The 22,921-nt window shown below is 40.6% G+C and overlaps 1 protein-coding gene across 1 annotated transcript in view; it reads left to right on the top strand.

Annotated features, from left to right (window-relative positions):
- The first annotated feature begins 3,824 nt into the window (after nucleotides 1-3,824).
- The window catches only part of flt4 (fms related receptor tyrosine kinase 4), a 53,155-nt gene continuing 34,058 nt past the window's right edge, over nucleotides 3,825-22,921 (top strand). The window contains 2 exon segments of the mRNA XM_061686291.1: nucleotides 3,825-4,048; nucleotides 22,026-22,122. Of these exon segments, the coding sequence (XP_061542275.1) occupies nucleotides 3,991-4,048; nucleotides 22,026-22,122 (155 nt within the window). The 5' untranslated portion in view covers nucleotides 3,825-3,990.

Raw genomic sequence — 22,921 nt, 5'->3', positions numbered from 1 at the left:
TGTGAAGGATTTCAAATTTGGTAAAAAGAAGAGCATTGATTTTCTTCATGGGGCACTTACGGTGCTGCAGAAATGCTTGATGAATAATGACAGCATCTATATGTTTACACAATTCCGTTTAAGGGACTCACTTCCCTTGAGGGAACAAAATCATTTGACAGCGGGGAGTGACCAGCTTGCACTTTTTTCTATATATTACTAACTCATTTCCATTTTGGAGACAGTTTGAAGTGGGTGGAGAAGATATATTGTGTTGGTCTGAGCATGAAAAACCTTTAAATTAGTTTCTGTTGTCTGGAATTCATATTGTTGAGAACAATATGTACAGTACAAAGGTTTTTGTGCTTTCAAAAAATTAATAGCAGACATTTTGACCTACACAGGCAAAGCTGTCTGCATATTCTATGGATTTATTACCTTATTACCTACCAGCTGACCTTACAATATGGGTGCAGAATGTGATTCATCTTGCATTTATTTGCATCTTCTAAATGCCAGTGGTAACTCTGTACAAATGTCTGTTGACATTGGGAATGCTGAGCAATTAGAAAGTCCCGCAAAACACTTCTGGCACAAGCACAAGGACATACGGTATAGTTACGTCAGCCAAGGACGTGATATTTTCATTGCATTCATTTCTTTGTTAAAAAGTACAGCAATACAAAAGTAACTTTACCATTTTTTTGTGTGATAAGTTGTGGGACAATAAATATCATTTTGATATAATAACACTACATTATTGTTGCAGACCTGGATAAACAGTTTTCTTTTCAAATCTTCTGGCATACAGTATTTTGGCATTTCCTCTCATTGAATGAACCATATGTATGCATCAGTTTTGTCTATTTTGTTTGTACATTTCACTATTTACACTGTTAAAATTATTTTTACATTTGTGTGACAGTTACAAGTGTTAACAAATGAGATACTAGTACAACAGTGGTTAGATTTTTGTACACTTGAATGACAGTTAAGAATGCTAAAATGTTACTTAAGGTTGCATGATGGCGACTGTTTGACCCCGTACTGGATTACAGCGGTGACTTGGGATACGAGCCGTCGTTCGGCTGATTCTTTGCTTTGACTGTTAAGTAAAAATTTTAGATATGTGCCGGATTGAACACAACTCAACTCACTTCACAACAAGCAACAGTTTGACAAATAGTGAACATTTCTTCAAAAAAGAGTCTTCAAGCTGTTTAATGCCACTCTCAGTTGAAATTATCTGTCAAACTGAATATAAAACGAAGACAAACAATACGACATGCCATTGATGGGCTAACGAATACCATCTATGTAGCGATGTTACACATCAAGCAACGGATATTTGAACATAAATGGTGCAACACATGTAGACAGACAATCTAACAATACTCACTGGCATATATTCTTTATCCTCTGTATAAAATGACTAAAGTCACAGCAGTTGTGAAACTCTTCTTCGTTTAAGTCTGCATACCGGTTGCCAAGTAACACACCAGAAGGAGCCCCAATGAATGAATCATGATGAACTATCTGTTTAATTCTTTAATTCTATTTAATTATGTTATAACTATATTTTTGTATAATGTTATAGAGTGCTGCTTTCCTTATTAAAAAACAAAACACACACTACACGTTATCAGTGATGCGCATTATCAAAAAGAAAATTACAATTACTTTGTTACTCGAAAAAAACAGGGACCGCAGTGATATAGATGGACGTGAGCCAAGGAGCATTAACGATAACTAGGGTTGGGCATCGAGATTCGAGAATCGAAAACCGATTGGAACTGGGACTGAGGTTCCGGTTCTCCCAGAATCGTACACATTTAAAAGTTTCGGTTCCCAGTTTCAATGCCTTACAGTTACCGACCCCGAAGAAGAAGTGGAGAAAGCCAACGAAGAAGAACGCGCATGAAGACGTGCTTGTGCCCAACGGCGCCGGCGAACAAAAGTGTGTCTCAACTATGTTAAAATTAATGACCAGTCGCCTCAGTGCAACACTTGGAATAAGATTATATTGTGCAAAGGAGGCTTTCACGATGTGTAGAAGTCTGACACGCTCCCTCCCGTTCCGTGCCTCAGCATACACCGTGCGGAACTTTGAGCCATGTCAAATTGGGTGAGTGAAACAATAAAATACGTCTATGCCAATAATGTCACCAAAGGTCAAACTAACAACTTTACATCACAATGAATTGGGACAAAATTCACATAAACGTTGTCTCACCGTATCACGAACACTAACCTTGTGCTTCATCAGTGAGTAGGTAAAGGAATCAACGTTTTACAGCATTTGGTTCCATTACTTTCATTTTCAGAATTCACCGGTGTTGTGTGAAGTTACTTTCCGTGCCAAAATCCTGAGTTCCGGTGCGTACCCTTAAAAAAAAAAGGCTTTAAGATTAACACAGGAAGCCAAGTTAAAACTCGGACATATAAACATTTGACGTGATAAAACTGTCCGAGGCGGCACGGTGGAAGATTGGTTAGATTGGTCCACCTCACAGTTCTGAGAACCGGGGTTCATATCCCGGCCCCGCCTGTGTGGAGTTTGCATGTTCTCCCCGTGCCCGCGTGGGTTTTCTCCAGGCACTCCGGTTTCCTCCCACATCCCAAAAACATGCATGAATTGGAGACTCTAAATTGGCCGAAGGTGTGAATGTGAGTGCGAATGGTTGTTTGTTTCTATGTGACCTGCGATTGGCTGGCGACCAGTCGGGGTGTACCCCGCCTCTCGCCCGAAGATAGCTGGGATAGGCTCCAGTGAGCCCGCGACCCTAGTGAGAAGAAGCGGAACAGAAGATGAATGAATGAATGAAAACAGTCCCAAATAACTATTTTAACAATGTTATATTTAACTTTTAGCTGAAACATTAATTAATTATTATTAAGTCAATTGTGTTAGTTCCACACACATTGCCTTTTAGTTCATAGGTTTGATATTGATACTGGTTATAAAGAACCCAGAGTAAAATGTTCATTTTAGTTTATGCTGCGGCCTGCAAAAAAAATGGATGTTCATAATTTGGACACCCTTTATTTAAACCATGCAAACTTTATAAACCCAGCCCCCTAAAAGAATCTGAATCGAGAATGGTTTGGAACCGGAATCGAAATGAGGAACCAGAATCGGGACCGGAATCGCTCAAATTCAAATGATGCCCAACCCCTAACGACAACGGCAACAGATTCAGAGAAGTAAGATATTCTCCATCTATGGACTTATTTAAATGTGATGTCAGTTACAAGACTGATTAGTGGTGAATGTGCTGTTACTTGTGACCGCCTAAAAACCAACAGCTTCTGGCGCGGCAAGAGTGTTAATTCTCCATCTAATCTGAAACAACACATAAAGTGTACTTTTTTAAAGTTGTTATCTTTACCTAATTTGCAATTTTCAGTTAGCATGAGAAAAGCTATGGATACATGGTGGTTTATGTCCAGTGATTTTCTTCTTTTTCTTCTCTGTGCAAGTTAAAAAAAAGAAAAGAAAGGAAAGTATTTTGTGTGCGGAGAAATTTGGCCCCACCCAACCCCCCTTGTGTCACGCTTTTTTTTTTTTTTAATTTGCACAAGTATCTGCACTTCTTTTTAAATAGTAAGTGTGAATACTTTTGCCACCTCTCTGTAGCGTGTCACCATTATTGGATACGCACGCTTCGGTGATTGCTCCAGTCATCAGCATAGGAAAGGGAACTCATTCACTTCCTATGCATCCTTTCCACACACCAGCTCCCACTCGCTCACACCCCCACATGCAAACGCACACACACACATACAACATTTGGGATCTGCCCTGTGTCCAGATCACATGCACGCACCGCACACGCCGGCTGGCCGAGTTTCACCTGAGTTTACTCCTCCTCGTGGACTCACAATACAATCAGCCACTCAGCAGACCCCCACCCCCCCCGCCCCCCTCCCCTAAATGCAAGTTTTTTTTGTTTTTAAAAAAAACAAAACAAAACAAAACAGACATTTGGTAGTTGAACGGAGTTTTTAGAGATGAAGACGTCTTTGGAGTTTTTCTGTCGTACTTGGATTGGAGTTGCATACACAGCAGGTGAGAGGACTTTGACAACTAAATTCAGAAGTTGGAAGTGCGTGAATTTCTCAAAGTTTCAATGTTTAAGCCTTTTATACGTTTTTATTAATGTAGATAGATAGATAGATAGATAGATAGATAGATAGATAGATAGATAGATAGATAGATAGATAGATAGATAGATAGATAGATAATGAACAAATATATTTTCCCTAATCTCAGTGAATAATGTATCAATATGCAGGATAGATTTTGTACGCAACAACTTTTATGTAAAGGAAAATTTAATGCCTACAAATGAATGTTTTCTGTTCTGATTAGTAAATAAACTGACATTTTCCATCAAATACATTTTTTATACATATCAATTTCATTTAAAACAAATGTGTTTTAGATTTAGACAACTTTTAATGACAATTTTCAAATCTCTAAGTGAATAGTTTGCATTACTGTCACTATATAATATTACTCTTTTATAAGCAGTACACTGTACACAGAACAGTAGTTAAATACAAGGTTTGTGGACCAGATGCGTCACGTCATTTCACAATTTTTCCTTGTCCTCTGTTCAAACATAGTTATCGATAAAAAAAAATTATACAAATCAAATGCAGGGGTAATTATGTAATGTGATGACCCAATAACTAGGGTTCCCACACAGAACATATTTGGTAAGACACATGAAGTGCGCTCTCGCCGCACACCTAGTCCGCAAACAAATACAGTGCAGCTCAGCCTCAGGATTGCAAATGTCATGCCTAGCAGTATACTTTTGGCACAATGTTAAACTTGTTATCTCATTGGAAACAGCATCACACGCACATGAATGTGTGCAGTGCGAATAAGTAGTAACTGTTAAAAGTAGCAAATGCAACTTTTAACGACATTTAAACATCGTCTGCTTGGCTCTCCAGATAAATCTAAAGCAATAATAAATGCTGTTGTTGTCTTTATAACATAATGCATATTTTATTTATTTATAACATAATTCACGCTGTTCAAACTGTTATTGTTAAAGTTGTCGGGATCCTTCATTTCTTAAAATGAAAGCAAATGGTTGATAGTGTAATTTCCTAAAAAGAAAAGATTGAAGCTGTTGTTATTTCTTTTTAAATGTTAATCTGTTGTTGTTTACACAACAGATACACAGTTTTTTTCTCTTACTGTATTGAATGTGAACCAAACCACGACCATAAAACCGAAGTACAGTATGTACCAAACCATGATTTTTTTTGAATACCGTTACACCCCTAGTGATTATACATACTGTACACAGTATGTGTTTTCAGTCCAGCCCCCTAAGAACGATTACTACGTTGTGGTCCATGATGAGAACAAATCTGACACCCGTGGTATACAGCATAGCTCTCGCTGAAGTGCGCCACTATACAGTACATGGTTCCAGCTTTGTGTTTTCCAACTGAAAGAGTGATCCCAGCATGTGTGTCCAAGCATTCAGCAAGGCACTCGGGGGAGGTGTGATGTTGTCATGTGTCTTGTTGTTTGTTTATAAAAGACTGTCCAATTGTGTTGAGTGAGTTAACACCACAGGACCACGCAACCTGTGCATGTAGGTCATACTGTGGATATCGTGTCGGAGTGACGTAGACTGAACTGACGTGGAGGAGGTGCAGAGACTTAGCTTTGTCTTATATTGCTGAAAGGAACCTACTTGTTTTGTTTTGTGATTTGGCTGTGAAGGGTAGCTGAAAAATGAGCGTCAGAAAGCCCCTTTACTTACGGTGTCGTGGGAGTGCAGCTGAGGTGGTTTGCAGTCTTGCTCAGAGAGACTTCATGCACATGTTGGTGTTGTTCATCACTCATTACTGCTGACCAGCTGTTTATGAAGAATCCATCCATCAATCCATCCATCCATTTTCTGAGCCGCTTCTCCTCACTAGGGTCGCAGGCGTGATGGAGCCTATCCGATCCATCATTGGGCAGAAGGCGGGGCACACTCTGAACCGGTCGCCAGCCAATCGCAGGGCACATACAAACAAACAACCATTCGCACTCACATTCATACCTGTGGGCAATTTAGAATTGTCAATTAACCTACCATGCATGTTTTTGGGATGTGGGAGGAAACCGGAGTGAAAAAAAAAGAAAAAAAAGAAAACCCACCCAGGCACGGGGAGAACATGGTCCTCAGAACTGTGAGGCAAACGCTCTAACCAGTCGTTCACCGTGCCGTATTATATATGAAGTGTTTTTCCTTTCAGATTGTCCCTATAGGGGTCGTCCACAGCGCGTCATCCTTTTACATATCTCCTGCATCTTCCTCTCGAACACCAACTGCCATCATGTCTTCCTTCACGACATCCATCAACCTTCTCTTTGGTCTTCCTCTAGCTCTCTTGCCTGGCAGCTCCATCCTCATCATCCTTCTACCAATATACTCACTATTTTTCCTATGGACGTGTCCAATCCATCGAAGTCTGCTCTCTCTAACTTTGTCTCCAAAACATCGAACCTTGGCTGTCCCTCTGTTGAGCTCATTTCTAATTTTATCCAACCTGGTCACTCCGAGAGCGAACCTCAACATCTTAATTTCTGCCACCTCCAGCTCTGCTTCCTGTTGTCTCTTCAGTGAGAAGATATACCAAGTACTCTCCTGTCTGCCTCTACGATCACCTTGGCTGCAGTGGTCCAGTCTTCTAGAAGCTCCTCCTGTCCACCAAGAGCCTGCCTCACCTCTTCCCGAAAAGCTTGACAACACTCGTCCTGTCTCAGCTTCAACCACATGGTTCTCTGCTCTGCCTTTGCCTTCCTAATCTTTCTCCCCACCACCAGAGTCATCCTAAACACCACCATCCTATGCTGTCTAGCCACACTCCCCCCTATCACTACCTTTCAGTCGGTAACCTCCTTCAGATGACATCGTCTGCACAAGATCTAATCCACCTGCGTGCTTTTACGTCCGCTCTTGTAAGTCACCCTATGTTCCTGCCTCTTCTGGAAAAAAAGTGTTCACTACAGCCATTTGCATTCTTTTTGCAAAGTCTACCACCATCTGTCCCTCCAAGTTCCTTACCCATCATTTCTTCATCCCCCCTATTTCTTTCACCAACATGTCCATTACAATCTGCACCAATCACGACTCTCTCTCTGTCTGGGATGCTCAGAACTACTTCGTCAAGCTCCTCCAGAATTTCTCTTTCACCTCTAGGTCACGTCCTACCTGTGTGGCATAGCCACTAATCACATTATACATAACACCCTCAATTTCAAGTTTCAGCCTCATCACTCGATCTGATACTTTTTTTCATCTCCAAGACATCCTTAGCCAACTCTTCTTTTAAAATAACCCCGACTCCATTTCCTTCCCATCTACACCATGGTAAAATAATTTAATACTTGCCCCTAAACTTCAAGCCTTACTGCCTTTCCACCTGGACACACAATATATCAACCTTTGTCCTCATCATCATGTCAACCAACCCCCGAGATTTTCCTGTCATAGTCCCAACATTCAAAGTCTCCACATTCAGTTCTAGGCTCTGTGCTTTCCTCTTCTCTTTCTGCTGAAGAACCCGCTTTCCACCTCCTCCTCTTCGACTTCGACCCACAGTAGCTGAATTTACACCGGCGCCGGTGGCGGACGTTGTTAACCTGGGCCACGACCGATCCGGTATGGAATTCTTTGGATGAATGCTCATATTTGTTTGGAAAAGTTTTAAGCCGTATGCCCTTCCTGACGCAATCCTATGCATTTATCCGGGCTTGGGACCGTCTACAGTTTTCACTGGCTTATGCCCCCCATAGGGCTGCATGCAAGTGTGTCATCTGTAATCTCCAGTATTTAAGTTACACAATATGAACATAAACCTGTGCTGTTGTAATACTTCCATGTTCTTTCAACCAACACATGCATGAAATCAAAAGAACAGACGATGTGTGACTGTTATTCAAGCCTTATGTAGACGCTGGCTTTGCGTCATTAGTATCACAGAGAGAGAGAGAGAGAGAGAGAGAGAGAGAGAGAGAGAGAGAGTGAGAGAGAGAAAGAGAGAGCGAGAGAGAGAGTGAGAGAGTGGCCATGGTGTTTGGTTGTTGGGGGCCTACTTGACCTCATCATTTTAGGGAGATGGAATGACATGATTGCTACATTTCTGGAGCTTCAAGCGTTAAACCTCAAGCCAATTTTCCAATATCTCCCTTTCATGCCTCTCTACCTTTGGTTTGAGATATGGTGCTAATATTAAAAGTGCAGCAGGTTTTCTTTCCATGTAAAAAGTGCAACTTGGCTTTTGTCAAAGATGAAATGGCATTGAGTCTGGAGTAAATGATAGATTAATCTCTGCTCAGCTTCCTTGTGTTGGAGTATAATTAGCCTTTGAAAGGCTTGCTGATTAAAGAAGTGACACACGAGAAGGAGCAGAGATTTTCTTTTGAAAGATCTTTGACTCTGTGCATCTTGGGAGAACAGTGTCAATGTTGCTTTAAGATGTTTTAAGTACGCATGCCTGCACTTGATCAGATCATACCCAAAACGTGATTCGCAACTCTGGGTGTTATTGTTGTGGCCGACTTTTATGGTTGACTCGTTTGAGCCAACAACAACCAAATTTTCCATGCGGTGATCTCACAATACAGCCTCAGGACCGCACAAGGGCATGTCCTCAAATATTTTCTTCTATCAGCTGGAGAGTAAAACTTAAGAGGGAGGAATTCTACTGCTCCACATGTGAAGTTCGTTGCAGTACAAATAAATGAAGATTAGTACTTCATTCATCATACATGTCTGGGCAGTCACTTTCACATCAGGTTACAGCACCAACAGCCCAAACACGACCAGAGCTGAGAGATAAGCTCTTTCAACTGCAGGAATTTGCAGGCAAGGCTAAAAATGTGTCCTTGTTTGAAGATATTTGATGGAAACCATCTGTGCCATTTTTTTGTTTTTGTTTTAATTTTTTACTAACGCTAGGTATTTTCTGTGCATCAAAATGTAGAAAGTCAGTGTCGATTTTGGAAATGAAGCATTTTAACCGTGACACTTTCATTCCTCATTGAAAGGAAAAATAGACATCACCGGCTGCAGCGCTGCCAGTTTTGTCACCTGCGATGCATGTCATTAAAACTTATTCCCAGATAATGAACTAAAATGACCATAAAGTTGTCATTGTCTGCAGCTCTTACCATTTTCATCAAGAAATTGCGAGGCCACAATTGCACCCACATCGTGTTGGAGTTGATAATAGATAAAACATACTGCCAGGGAAGATATTTGAGTCAAACCATCACACACGAAGAAACATTTTTCTGCTGCCTTTGTTGCTGACTCATTCCACACACGTTCGAATGGAAACTGGATACTGAACACAGGGACTTTTCCATGAACATTACAACGCTCCAAAGTGTAATGTTGCTAAGCAACAAACATCATTAGAAGACTCCGAATCTTAATGAGAACCACTTTTGCTATGATGTTCCAATTGCTTCCTTGTTTCAGGCAGCAGGGTGATTGTAATTTGGTTTCATTTGCACAATTAACCCTTCATAGCACTTGTCACTTGGAGACGCTTGATATTGATGGGTAAGAGGTCAATGGGGAAACTTCCCTCCCTTTAGGCATTAAGCATGCTGTTGACCTACTTCACTTTGGCCCCAGTCCTGCACTCCAGCAGTACCCGCTGCAGTGATTTACCTCTCAGCAGCGTAGACTTATATAGGTGAGGACAGTCTCTGGGAATCAGGTAACAAGCACACTTGAAAGTTTAACCTTTGGTTAGTTGCTGCAGTTTGACAGTTTTAGGACCTGTGGAGGCATCGCAGGAGCCCTGCTCGTTAGTTCTTTTTGTGCTCAAACGGAGATTTTAACTGCTTCATCATCTAAATGTCATCACTGACACTGGATATGTCCTCCGCGGGGGGACGGTGCTAAAAATGATGGTCATGCAAAAATGGATTGGTGTTCCTGTGAGGCGGATGCAGGAAGAAAATAGGCTGGAACAGAGCATTTAAACATAGGAGCTGGCCCAGATGGCTTGTCGCCGCATCCTTTAGTTGGTACCCTTCCCATGGCAGGATGTTGGAAAGACCAAACTGCCCCAATAGTAGAGAGGACAGCGACATAGTGGATGTCATCCCCCTTCACGCAAACAATGAAATCAAAGCCTAACTGCCAGTCAGGCCGTCGCCTTGCTCCGCCCGGCCTTGTGTCCAAATGATGGAGGAAGTGCACCCTTTCTTTTTTGGGAGTGAGAGGGAGTATGTCACAGCCCGAGGCTGGGTGACTCCACATCCAGAGAGCGGGTCTGCTCCGTGGCCTACATGGCCTCCAGTCCTTCGCCGGACGTGTAGAGTGCCCCAGCTTTGGCCCTTTGCCAGATTTCTCATCACTAAAATGAATGTGTAGCAATTCATCACTAAAATGAATGTGTAGCACTCCTTGTCAGTGTTGTACTGCTCTCTGGGAAATATGTTAGAAAATCCATTTAGCGTTTTCTCATTCTCAGTGTACGCCTTCAATAAGATACATGAGCAAGAGCCAAACGTGTCAATCTCGGAATAATTGCAGTGTTGTACAGCAACCCGCTAAAACATCAATATAAAAATATCCCTTAATGACTCCCATGATGCAGCCTTTATAGTTGTTTGTTTACACGATGTTGCGCTTTTCCTGTTCCTGTCGTATGAGTGCTCAGGGACCAAACTACGGAGGAGCAAGGAAACACGAGCAGCAACATCTCCTTCACTGTCCGTGAAAAAGGGAAGTGGGAGACGAGTGACTGTGATAAAGAAAACAGGAAATTTGCTCGTAATGAAAAACATGGCGCTGGTTTTCACACAAGCTTTAATATGCCTTCCTCTGTTCCCACGAAGAGAAGGATTATTTCCCTTCATGTGCACCTTTGATGACGCTCGCCTCGTATTCGTTAGACTTTACACCGGTTTTATCGCGCGGATCGGTATCGGCTGATATTTAGCAATTTATGCTGATCGGCTTTAATGTCATAGTTTGCCGATCCGATCAACTCCGCAAAACACATTTACTCCGCATCGCCGCGTGCACAGTATATTTGAATCCAAAAGCTAGTTTGTTTTTTAGCCTTGTCGCGTCACGTCTGAGACGGAAAACACGTAATGACGACAAGACAAATTTGCTCTTTCAAGATTGCCCTATGTCAGACTACTACAATAAAATCTTGTATTCCGATACCACCGCATCCCGTTTTTTACGATCATTGGGCTTTATCTTGTCAACTCAAATACTCGTTACCGTGGCAACGACAGCAAGAGTGGACCGCGCCGATGGTAAAAAAAGGACAAAATGGGGAAAAATGTGTGTTGGTGGTCACCGATGCTCAGGACAGGAGAAGACGTTTGTTTAAGGCTTGCTTGAGGTATGTTCACGTACTTTGAATACGATATGGCTCGCCAGCAGGCAACAAAAACGTTATGTAGCCTAGCAAGGCTATTATAAGATAATATTTGCACTTGTATTTTACATACTGTATGTGTTTTCATCTTAGCAGGAGTAAGAAATGAAATAATAATTTCGAAGACAGCTGCGATTGGGTGGCGACCAGTTCACCAGTTCGCTCAAAGTCAGCAGGGATAGGCTCCAGCACACTCGTGACCCTGGTAAGGATAAGCGTTACAGAGGATGGATCGATTTATATATATATTTTTTTATAGCATTCCATAGTTCCAAAGTTTCAAAGGCGTTTGTTTCTTTAAGGTTAACTGGAAGACACTGTAAAAAATGCAGTTCTGTAATCGGTATCTTGATTTTTCTCCTCTGGATGGGCTATTGTACTACCATAGCTCACCATTACATAGATCATTTTACACTTGAGAGCATGTGAGTCCCAGGATACATATTTCTGGAAACAATGAGTTCGCGCCCTAGAACAATGAGTCCCTGGAACTTATTATCATGGAGTACAGATACAGTAATCTTCTGCTATATGACGGCAGTTGCTTCGCAGTCCCGCTATATTGCAGATTTTTATTTGTACAATTTGTACAAATGTTTTGTGTTATCCATTGCTCTTGCTCTCTCTTAATATACTGTATTATGTTTCAACCTTCCACAATAGCACATTTTTTAAAGACAATATATTTTACCAAAAACTATCACAATAAACGATAGTATCGTTGATGTATTTTTTTTTTATGCCACTGATATAATCCATCCATCCATTTTCTGAGCCGCTTATCCTCACAAGGGTCGCAGGAGTGCTGGAGCCTATCCCAGCTATCATCGAGCAGGAGGCGGGGTACACCCTGAACTGGTTGCCAGCCAATCGCAGGGCTTTTGGGATGTGGGAGGAAACCGGAGTGCCCGGAGAAAACCCACGCAGGCACGGGGAGAACATGCAAAATGCTCACAGGCAGGGCCGTGGGGGGGGGCACACCCTGAACTGAACATATAAACAAACAAACATTTGCGCACACATTCACACTTAAGGGCAATTTAGAGTCTTCAATCAACCTACCATGCATTTTTTGGGGATGTGGGAGGAAACCGGAGTGCCCGGAGAAAACATCCAAACTCCACACAGGCGGGGATTTGAACTGTGAGGCAGATGTGCTAACCAGTCATCCACCGTGCCACCTTATTTTAATTTTATTTCGTTTACTTCAGTGGTTAAGTTAAAGATATGTGTTGGCTAACAGCTGGCTGTTAACTAAAACAACACTGACATTCTGATTTCATTGGATTAATACCAAATAATTGAACTGACCCCGATGTGCTCTTTTTGGGTAGTTTTTGAATGCCAGTAATACTGTACTGTCACTTTAGGTGGGCATAAGAGACACTTCATCCTGTTGGTAAAGCCTCTCACTCCAGATGTACAAAAATGACTTCTGCTATCATTTTAAATTCCATCAATTGTTATTGTTTCAGTACTTTGGGAGGGTGAATTGCTCTCCTTGCTCTTGCAGGCAGGACTATTATTCTACTTTTTGCTCTGTGGTTCAGGCAGCAAGTCACATAGGAAGGAGCAAAGATTCAGATACAGAACCTCAGAACTGTGAGGCAGATGTGCTAACCACTATAAAACTATGCTGCCTAGTAAACCAATATATGATATATATTATAAGTTAAAGAAAATCTCTTATGTAGCATTAAATATGGTTTGTAATGCACCATATTTAAAGACCTAAACTTTTGCTGTAGTTCTAAGGACTAATTTCTCCACATGGTAGAAAAGCTTTCTTGTATCAGGCTTTGGAGACGTACTATAATAATGTTATTCTCGCTTTTACTTCAGCCTGAAAAGTTTTATAGGCCATTCAGGGTTTTTTGTATTTGCTTGGGAAAGCTGGTGAAAGCTACATGCACATTACTTCCACAGTGAGAATGGCTTTTCATAAGAGCACATACGCTGCATATCTCAGGAGAAATGTCTGGATTTCGCAAAGAAATACTAAGTGAGCTTTTACTTTTTTTCTGCCAGATGTGATTTAATCATACTTTAGAGTGTGTACCGATCATAGCATGTGAAAGACTGCATGCTTATCTCTGTACCAGCTCCAGTAATGCATGGAAAATGAGAGCATGAACCTTTTTTTTTTATTTATTGGCCCCCTGCCACATGTTCAATTAATAACATGGTTGTCAACAAGCCAGCCGCTATACAGTTTTTAGGTAATCCTCCTGGAATATGCTGTGCTGTGATGTTCTGCAGAAAGTTCTCTGAAAATGCAGATACAATCAATGGTCAGTTGGAATGGTTTTCATTGGAAAAATAACCACACAAACACTGTCATAGTCAACCTCTATATACAGATTTATTCAATGCATTTCATGGTAAAAAAAAAAAAAAAAAGTTTCTCGATCTATTTCATCACTTTGCCAAATACTTCCTTTTGTGTGCTTCTTCAAATTGGCCAGCTCAGTTCCAGTCCTGGGCCTGATCTCCTTTCTAAAGCTTTGCTAAAGCAACAGTAAGGAATCATTAGTTCCGGTGAAGTGTAATTTAGTTTAAAGCCACTGTGAAGACAAAGTTCAATTTCATATATGGTACTGACATTTTTCACTTAAATACTTAAAAAATGGAGAAGCAAGGTGGAGGTTCTAGGTTCAAATCGTGGCTCAGGCCCTCCTGTGCAGTTTGCATGTTACCCCCCGTGTTTGTGTGGGTTTTCTTTAAGTATTTCAGCTTCCTCCCACACTCCATGAACATGCATGTTAGGTTTATTGAAGACTCCGAATTGTCCATACTGTAGCTGTGAATGTTTTTTTGTTTACATGGCCTAGATTGACTGCTGACCAGTCCAGTCGCCCAAAGTCAGCTGCAGTCGGCTCAAGCTCAACCGATAGCTAGCCGATAGACAGCTAGTTATGAAAAAGAGTTACCCAATTTCCTGGCTTCTCCACTTCTCTGCAACACAGTATCAGTTCTACTCTACATTGTTAGGAGCAGTATGTTTTTCCACTTCAAAATAAAATAGCGGCAAATCCAGAAATGGCGTCATTGTCCTCATACATTTCGCAATAGGGCTATTTTTTTTTTTTTTTTGTCTCAACAGTGGATGGACAAAACAGAAAAACATTCACATTAACAAGTTTAACAATTGGTAAAACAAAACAATTGCTTTTGGTCAAGTTTCATGGACTTTGACCTACCAATGAAATGACTGCTCCTAAAGTACTGAAAACTGATTCAACAAAAGACTTCTCTTTAAAGATTAAAAAATGAATTAAAATACATCTTTTCGAACATTGACATCAATTTATCGCCACAGTGTTTTAAAACTTAATGTTCTGCTACCTGCACCCGCTATCATCCTGACTGTCCTTTTTTGTTTTTTGGGCAAATAGCAGATTTATTAGGCCTGGTCCTTCCTTCATTGTTCAACCTAAAACTGTTTGCTTCCGCAAGTCAATGACTGGATCAGGGCCAAAGTTTTCCGTTGCAAACTTAGTCATCTGCGTTTCAGATGAGAGGCAGGATCTACTGTATACACCTGTATATGTCTCAGAGACGAAGAGCTTTGTTTTTATAGATGGCGCATTTGCGGCAGGACGGACCTTCTTGCTTATCTTGATTTTCGAGCAATTGCAAGGCTGCGTGTGTCTGCGGCAAGCTGAGCGTTTCGGCGCAGCGAAGGTGTGTTCCTTGACACGTGCCCAGCAAAGTGACAATTTGGTGGCAGAAAGTCAGTCTAGATCTACATATGCTGGGGTTGCATCTAAGTCCGCCGCAGTACACTAGACAGCTGGTGTAATTCGATTTTGGTGAATTTGATCAGGGCACAGGCAGACAGATACGCAAGCCCGGCAGACGTGTTGTGAATGTCAGACATATATCATCATCCTCCCATCATCACCATCCTCATCCCACTGTCTGGCACACAGCTATGCAGGTAGAGGACACAAACAATCGGGGTGGGGATAGATACATGGAGTCCACCGATTTATTTAAGTCGCTAGCGATTATCACTAGCTTATTCTGTATTTAATAAGGGTACCCGCTCATGTTGTATGTTGACACACTTGCCAAGAGCAATGGCAATGCGTGGATCACTGCAATTACGCCATGTCATCTTCCGCACAGAGATGTCTCCATGCGAGATTGTGAGTGCGCCCCCGGCGGCATTCAAAGGGAATGAGAGGAGCCGCTTTGATTGGCGTGCTCACTGCCACAACTGCACAGACATCCCTCTTTTAAATACGCCAGCTTGCATGTGTCTGCAAAATACAAAAAAAACTGACCCGCCTCCATGCATATTTACGTTGCCTGCCGCGCCGCATTTATGCCGGTCACGAAAAGAGAGCCCTTTGTATGCAAAACTCGAGAGTTTTTATATGATAAAAGTGTTACTTATTGGTATTCATTGAGGAGAATGTGTGAGTTTGGCCGATTAGCTGTAAATGAATGAACCTAGTTAATCAGAAACTATCAACAGTGATCATCAGTTCAGAATTCACAGATTTATTGACAGTAACGTCGACAGTAAACATAAACATTTGTGATAGCGAGAGACTACACCTATCATTCTATTCCTGTCAGTTGATATATTCACCTCTCTTTACACATTTTGGTGACCTCAAACGTTAATAGCATTATGAGTAACATTATGACGTTCAATCATAAAATCAATTAATCACTAAATTATTACATCATTCTTTATGTGATGAGGACCAAAATTAAGTTATGACTTTTACATCAAGTCTGTAAGTTAATTAAATCGACAATGTTTGGTCTTGTACAGTAAATCATGTACAGTCAGTGGTTAAACAATAACACATTTTGATGAATTCATGATTTATTGAGAATGATAAACCAAACATTTCTTATTAAAGCGCTTAAATATTTTGGCACTCCACCGACTGAAATTGTCCCTGCAAAAACAAGCTTGCACGCATTTATCTAGCAAAATACAACATTTACATGCAAGTGTCATTCATTTAAAAACCAGGAAAGGTCACTATGTTCAAAATGTTCATTAACACGAAAAGTCGAGTAACTTGATATACTCTGGCTTCAAATTACTCAACAATGAGGTTTGGTGAGGGTTAAATCATATTTGATGAAAGATATTATTAATGGCATTATGCATTTTTCCACACCACGTAACTAAAAGCCTGACGTCATATGGGAGAAACTTACATCATGGGAGGAGTCTTACACTGCCTTCTTTCCAGCGAGCATTAAAAAAAAAAAAAAAGTCTTAGTGAGTATCAGATTCGGGCCACATTCAACCCTACACATTATGATTTTGCAGAACGTCCATTAGAAGTTTATAACAGAGCTACAAAAAATTACCTCATATTCATTTAATTTTATGCAAAGTCTGTTTTCTCAAATTCACCTCAAAGCCACACCGGAAGTCGACTATGTGAGAAGTGCACATATTCAAATGATACGCTAAATACTACACCTGAGGAAGGGAGTTTTTACAATGTGTTTGTGATGCTGTTTTTCCCTTCTGCTGTGACTGCTATAAGACTAATTTTGAATAACAGAAGCTGAAGGCTGAACAAGCGCGTCTTTGCTTTTGTGTTCATGACCTGATGTTGGGCTTTTGAGAGCATGCGAGTCGGTCATGGCATTAAAAACAGGCTCAGAATTTGCATCCTGTCTGTCAGTAGATGATCTCACAACTGATTGGGATGGCAAGCAACAATCAAAAACTGTCACGTTGGAGGCTTATCACACGGTAAACGTCTTCCAGAATGAATAATAATGTCAACATTTGTGTATGTACATTGGAATTTACTCAGAAATACAAACCCTAATTCCAATGAAGTTGGGATGTTGTGTAAAACGTAAATAAAAACTGATTACAATGATTTGATATTTACTCTTCCAACTGATTAACCTTTTTTTTTTTTTGCAAATATTCCCTCATTTTGAATTTGATGTTTCAAAAAGCTGAGATAGGAGCAACAAAAGACTTGGAAGTTGAGGAATGCTAAAAAAAAAACACCCGTTTGCAACATTCCACAGGTAAACAGGTTAATTAGAAACAGGTGAGTGTCATGATTTGGTATAAAAGGAGCATCCCCGAAAGGGTCAGTTTTTCACAAGCAAGAGTGGGGCGAGGTTCATCACTCTGTGAACAACTGCATGAGCAAATCGTCCAACAGTTTAAGAACAAGGATTCTCAACATACAATTCATCATCATCTTCATCATCCACGCTCCACAATATCAAAAGATTCAGACAATCTGGAGAAATCTCTGCAAGCAAGCGGCAAGACCGAAAAACAATATTGAATGCCCGTGACCTTCGATGCCTCAGGCAACACTGTATTAAAAACCGGCACCACTGTGTAAAGGACGTTTTACACAACATTTCAAGTCCATTGGTATTGGGGTTTGTATTACACAATCGGAATCATCTTTATTTGCCATGTATGTCCAAAAAACACACAAGGAATTTGTCTCCTGTAGATGGAGCCGCTCTAGTACGACAACAGACAGTCAATTGACAGAGAACACTTTTGAGACATAAAGACATTGAGAAAAACAGTCGCTGAGCAATAAAGGGTTGCTAGTTATCTGGTAATGCCGGTACAAATGTATTTATTTATTTTTTGCCAATTGTGCAAAAAGATGCAGAGTTCTCTAGCAATGAGAGCCGTTTGAATGACTAATATTGCAATAGTCCGGTGCAAGTTCAGGGTGTAGTCCGCCTCCCAGTCAGCTGGGATAGGCTCCAGCGCCCCGCAACCCTAACCAGGATAAGCGGTGTTGAAAATGTAAATGGATGAACAAATGTAAATCAGGCATTGCTTTTTTTCAGGCCCAACATAATTATTTTTTAAAAAACAAACTCATGAAACTGGACTGAAAAATGATTGTACCCTCGAGTTAATATTTTTTTGCACAACCGTTTTACGCAGTCACTGTAATCAATTTATTTCTGTAACTCTCAGAGAGACTTGTGCACCTGTTGACTTGTATTTTGGACCACTCCTTCTGAGCGAACTGCTCCAGCTGTCTCAAGTTTGAAGGGTGCCTTCTCCAGAGTATATAATTCAACATCTTCCATCCATCCATCTTCTAACCTATAATTCCATTACAACAAGCTGGCAATTTTTTGACTTGAGTTCGTTGTCACATTTCTGTGGGGCCAATTATGTATTACTTGTGCACTCACTGTAGTTGTCTCGCCATGCTGCACTATTTGCATATACTGGCCACTCATGCCAGTGGCATCTGCTCCATTTGCACACTGATTGAGGAGTATCTGTAACATTTGCACAACCGACATTGTCCCAGATGATCGCACTACTCGTCACTTTAAACCGCATACACTCCTTGAAGTCTCAGCGCCCTTTGCACAATGGTCATTGCACCGGACTATTGCAATATTAGTCGTTCGAACTGCTCTAAGTGCTAGAGGACTCTGCATCTTTTTGCACAATTGTTTTTTGTCAATGTCTTTATGTCCCCAAAGTGTTCTGTAAATTGACTGTTTGTTGTACTAGAGCGGCTCCAACTACCGGAGACAAATTCCTTGTGTGTTTTGGACATACTTGGCAAATAAAGATGATTCTGATTCTGATTCTGATTCTGATCTTCCACAGATGTTCAGTAGGATTTATCTTCAGAACAGGCCAGTGTTTTGATTCTAGCCATATGGCAGGGTTTGGCATTTTTACTTATTTGCTTTGAGTCATTAGTCTGTTGAAGGAAGTTTTCTGACACTGGGTAGCACATTGGACTCCTGGAATACCTTAATAGTTGAGATTTGGGGCAGGGTTCATTTTATCTATGCTTCAATTTTGTGTCTGGAAACATCTCCCACAAGCTTTGTGGTTTGTTAATTTGTATTTTGACAAATTATCATCAGTTTCACGTAATTTCAGTGACCACTGTCCACCTTTTTATTTGTATTCAGTATGTATTTTACATTTTGGATATGTTTTTTTTTTTTTTTTATAGCAACACCAAATGCCATCAATCTTGGTCATGGACAAAAGTCTTAACTAAAAGTACCTTTCAGGGTACTGTGGCTGGCTACTGGGGTGCTAATGTTTAATATCACTGGCGCATGACTTTGACAGTTTGTCAACGTACCTTTTTTGGTTTAAGGAAACAAAAGACACTAACAACAACATCTGAGTCCAATGATTAACCCCACATCAGTCTGGATTGTACATGGATACAGGTACACTACTCTTATTTCTGTAGCCATCACTTCATGATAGTATGCAGTATATCCGAGAGACTTTGGATTAATTTAAAGCTATTTTGGTTATTTATTTTTATAAAAGTGCCGGTAATCATCGATAACTGGTGGGAGGAGCAATCGCATGGAGGTGATTTTTAATGTTTTTTTTAAAGCCAAACAACCTGGTACTTGAATAACTAAACACAATGGCAACCGCCAAGGTTGACAAAAGTAAAAAAATAAATAAATAAAGGGGTCTATATTCATGTTGATTTGCCCATCCGATGAATGTCCTGGTTGAGGGATGATAATGTAAAACAAAGGGATGTTACCAATTCTAATTCTAGGGTTGGGGTGGCAGAAATGGCTTCATTGTGACTGAACCAGCAAAAAGAGATAACGAATTCCTCTAATAAAAGTGAGAAAAAATGGAGAGGCGTATTTGTATTTTTTTTTGTCTATTTGTTGGTAAGCATGTTTGTGGTGAATAACAGGATTTTAGGGATAGACTCACAGGACTCGACCACACGGGTGGAACAGTGCTAGGGCAGCACGGTGTAATAGCGCTGACCACTTCTGCCTCACATTTTTTAAATTCAGGGTTTATACAGCACATACAATTTTTCTTGTATTAATAAACCAACGAGCAAATGGCATACTGTCTTAATAAGAATAACAGTGACTTTGATTTTAAGTACTGTCCGACTATGTTCCTGTCGGACCTTCTTTCTGTTTTCTGTTTGTTTACTTATTTTATTTTATTTTTTGCATTATTTGGCAGTGGAGCCCTGATTTCGTTGACAAGGAGACAGCAGTGTGAGAGGGAGGGGCATTAGATAGGATTGGGCACAAATAATTCTTAGCCTTCAGGATGCATCTCCATCTCTTTTTACAAAATGAGGGCTACTTTCACAAAGTAAATGTATCAGAGAGTTTCAACTTGATTTATGCAACACAGGTATTCATTTTCACAGAACTGTATTGTTTACAGTGCAAAGGTAGCAGAGCATCTGATATAAAGTACACTTACTTTGCTCCTGAAACGTGGCATCTTTTAGTCTTCACAAGTGCATCAATTTCAGGCATCAAATTCTGTGTAACAGCCAATTTCAGAACATCATTTAAGTGGAAAAGGGTCATTTAATCAGTGCACCATCCAGTGGACAAAATAAGCCACAAGTTGCTTTAATTGAAAAATTGCAGTTGATGTTTTTCATCCCCACGGGCCGTATTGGACCCCTTGATGGGCTGGTTGTAGCCATTGGGCCGTACATTTGACACCACTGGTATAATTAGGTTTTTTTTGTTCGGAATAAGGCACAAATGAAGCCATCCTTGGGTTCAATGTGAAACTGCTGGAGATATGGAATTACTCCATGTACCGGTACAGAGGTACAGGACCTACATCACTTACTATTTGAAATAGTTACAAGGCTTCTTTACTTTTGACCAGACAAAAGAAAAAGAATTTAATGTTTTTTCAACAATATGATGATGTGACATTGAGGATGAAGAGTTTCTACAGGTTTTTGTGCACAAAACGTTGGAGAACGTTCTTTCTTCTTTGTGGAGCGTATTTGTTGGTAGAATGAGTTTGCATAGGCGTGTGATTCATGATATTTTTGCAATTGAATGATTTTCATGCAGAAGTGGAGTCCTTTATTGGCTGTACTTGAATTTACATGTCACGATTTTTTATTGAAATTTATGCAGCTAGTGACAAAGACTATGCTAGGTTGGGTTAAAATCTGCCACTTTTAAACCACAGCCAGACTACACTGTCTAAAACACTATGTAAAAGCCAGAAGGTAATCAGAGCTGCTTTGAATTTGATTAGATACACACATTAGGATTTGCTAACAGAGTTAACTTCTGATAACCATCACATACTTGACTGCTCAGTGACGTCGACGTGGTGGTCTGAGCGGTATTTGTGATGTATTGGTGATGTATGTGCCGGGTGAGCCACTAATTCAGTTAGTGTATCCATGCTGTCTTTGTGGGAGCTTTCGTACACTTTGCATTTTGCACTCGCTTTTTTCACTCGCGTGACCCTGCAATCCCAAAGTCCAAGTTCCTACAGACCGGATGACTGACATTACCGATGCAAAATGGTCTGTGGGATCTTTTCAAGGAAAAGAAGTCAGGAGTGTTGCATGACCTCCTGAATGACCTACGGTTTGTCTGTCGGGCTGTTTCTAAATGCGAAAGCCCGGAAACCATTAACCCTAAATTTCCTCATAGCTTGTAAATGTAATTGTACAACTTGCCATCTGGGCTGCTGTCAGGTCAGCTCACAGGTTTCTGAAGTGTGTCTGACATTTGACAGCATTGCAGCAGTTCCATTAAAACAGTTGATCCTATATCTAGGAGACATGAATCCAACAGAGGTTTCTTGTGCCTTCCCGCAGGTCTAGTGATCGGCTTTTCTATGACGCCGCCCATTCTTGACAGCTCCAGAGACGACCTCGTGATTCCGGTCCATCAAACACTCACCATCACATGCAGGTAAGCGTGTGCTGTGCTTTGGCAGCAACAGTATTTGTGTACGAATTGTTTTGGTTGTATGACGGCTAAATCAGACTTTGACTTCACAACAATCCCCAGAGCTACAATGTATTATTCAAGGCACGCAATTTTCACAATGTTTTTGTCGAGCTTTTTTTTTTAAACACCTAGTACCTCATATAGAATCCAGCCTTGAAAGCATTGTAACTGGAGGTGCTATTTGGTTACGTATTACATCCTTCCGTGACAACCAGTCGAGCAAAGGCATGAAATGCTGAGACAACATAGCACTTTCATTGTCCGCACAAATGAACATGTCTACTTTTCATCAGGAAGAAAATGACATAAATAGAAAGTAAAACTCGACACAAAAAACAAACATTGTTAACACTGAGATACTTTTTCCACCTAAAATTCAGCGAACATTTGAATTAATTCTCAAAACAGGACAGATATATCATCATTCGATATCTATGCATTCTGCTGCCAAGCTGTCAATCATTCACGTTTTCTTTCAGCAGTTTGAAAATTGACTTCTTTGGAATCATTTTTTAGACTTTTCCCAGCATGGATCTTATATGGTCTTTCTCGTGCAAAATGTCAGCATCTTCTGGGAACTCTTCAGTGTCATTCACATTTTTACAAAGAAGAATGATCCAAAAAGTGACCCTACACAATGACTGGAAAATAGCCCAAAGTATACTTTTATCTCCATTTCCAGAGTTGTTTCCAGTCATCATCATTTGGAACTGTCCGCACATGTGGACATGCGTAGGTGGAAAGAGAGCTCACATAGTGC

This window comes from Phycodurus eques, chromosome 9 (assembly GCF_024500275.1).
Source record: "Phycodurus eques isolate BA_2022a chromosome 9, UOR_Pequ_1.1, whole genome shotgun sequence".
Taxonomy (NCBI): Eukaryota; Metazoa; Chordata; class Actinopteri; order Syngnathiformes; family Syngnathidae; genus Phycodurus; species Phycodurus eques.
The sequence above is the reverse complement of the archived record's forward strand: the minus strand, read 5'-3'. Positions and strand labels throughout refer to the sequence as shown.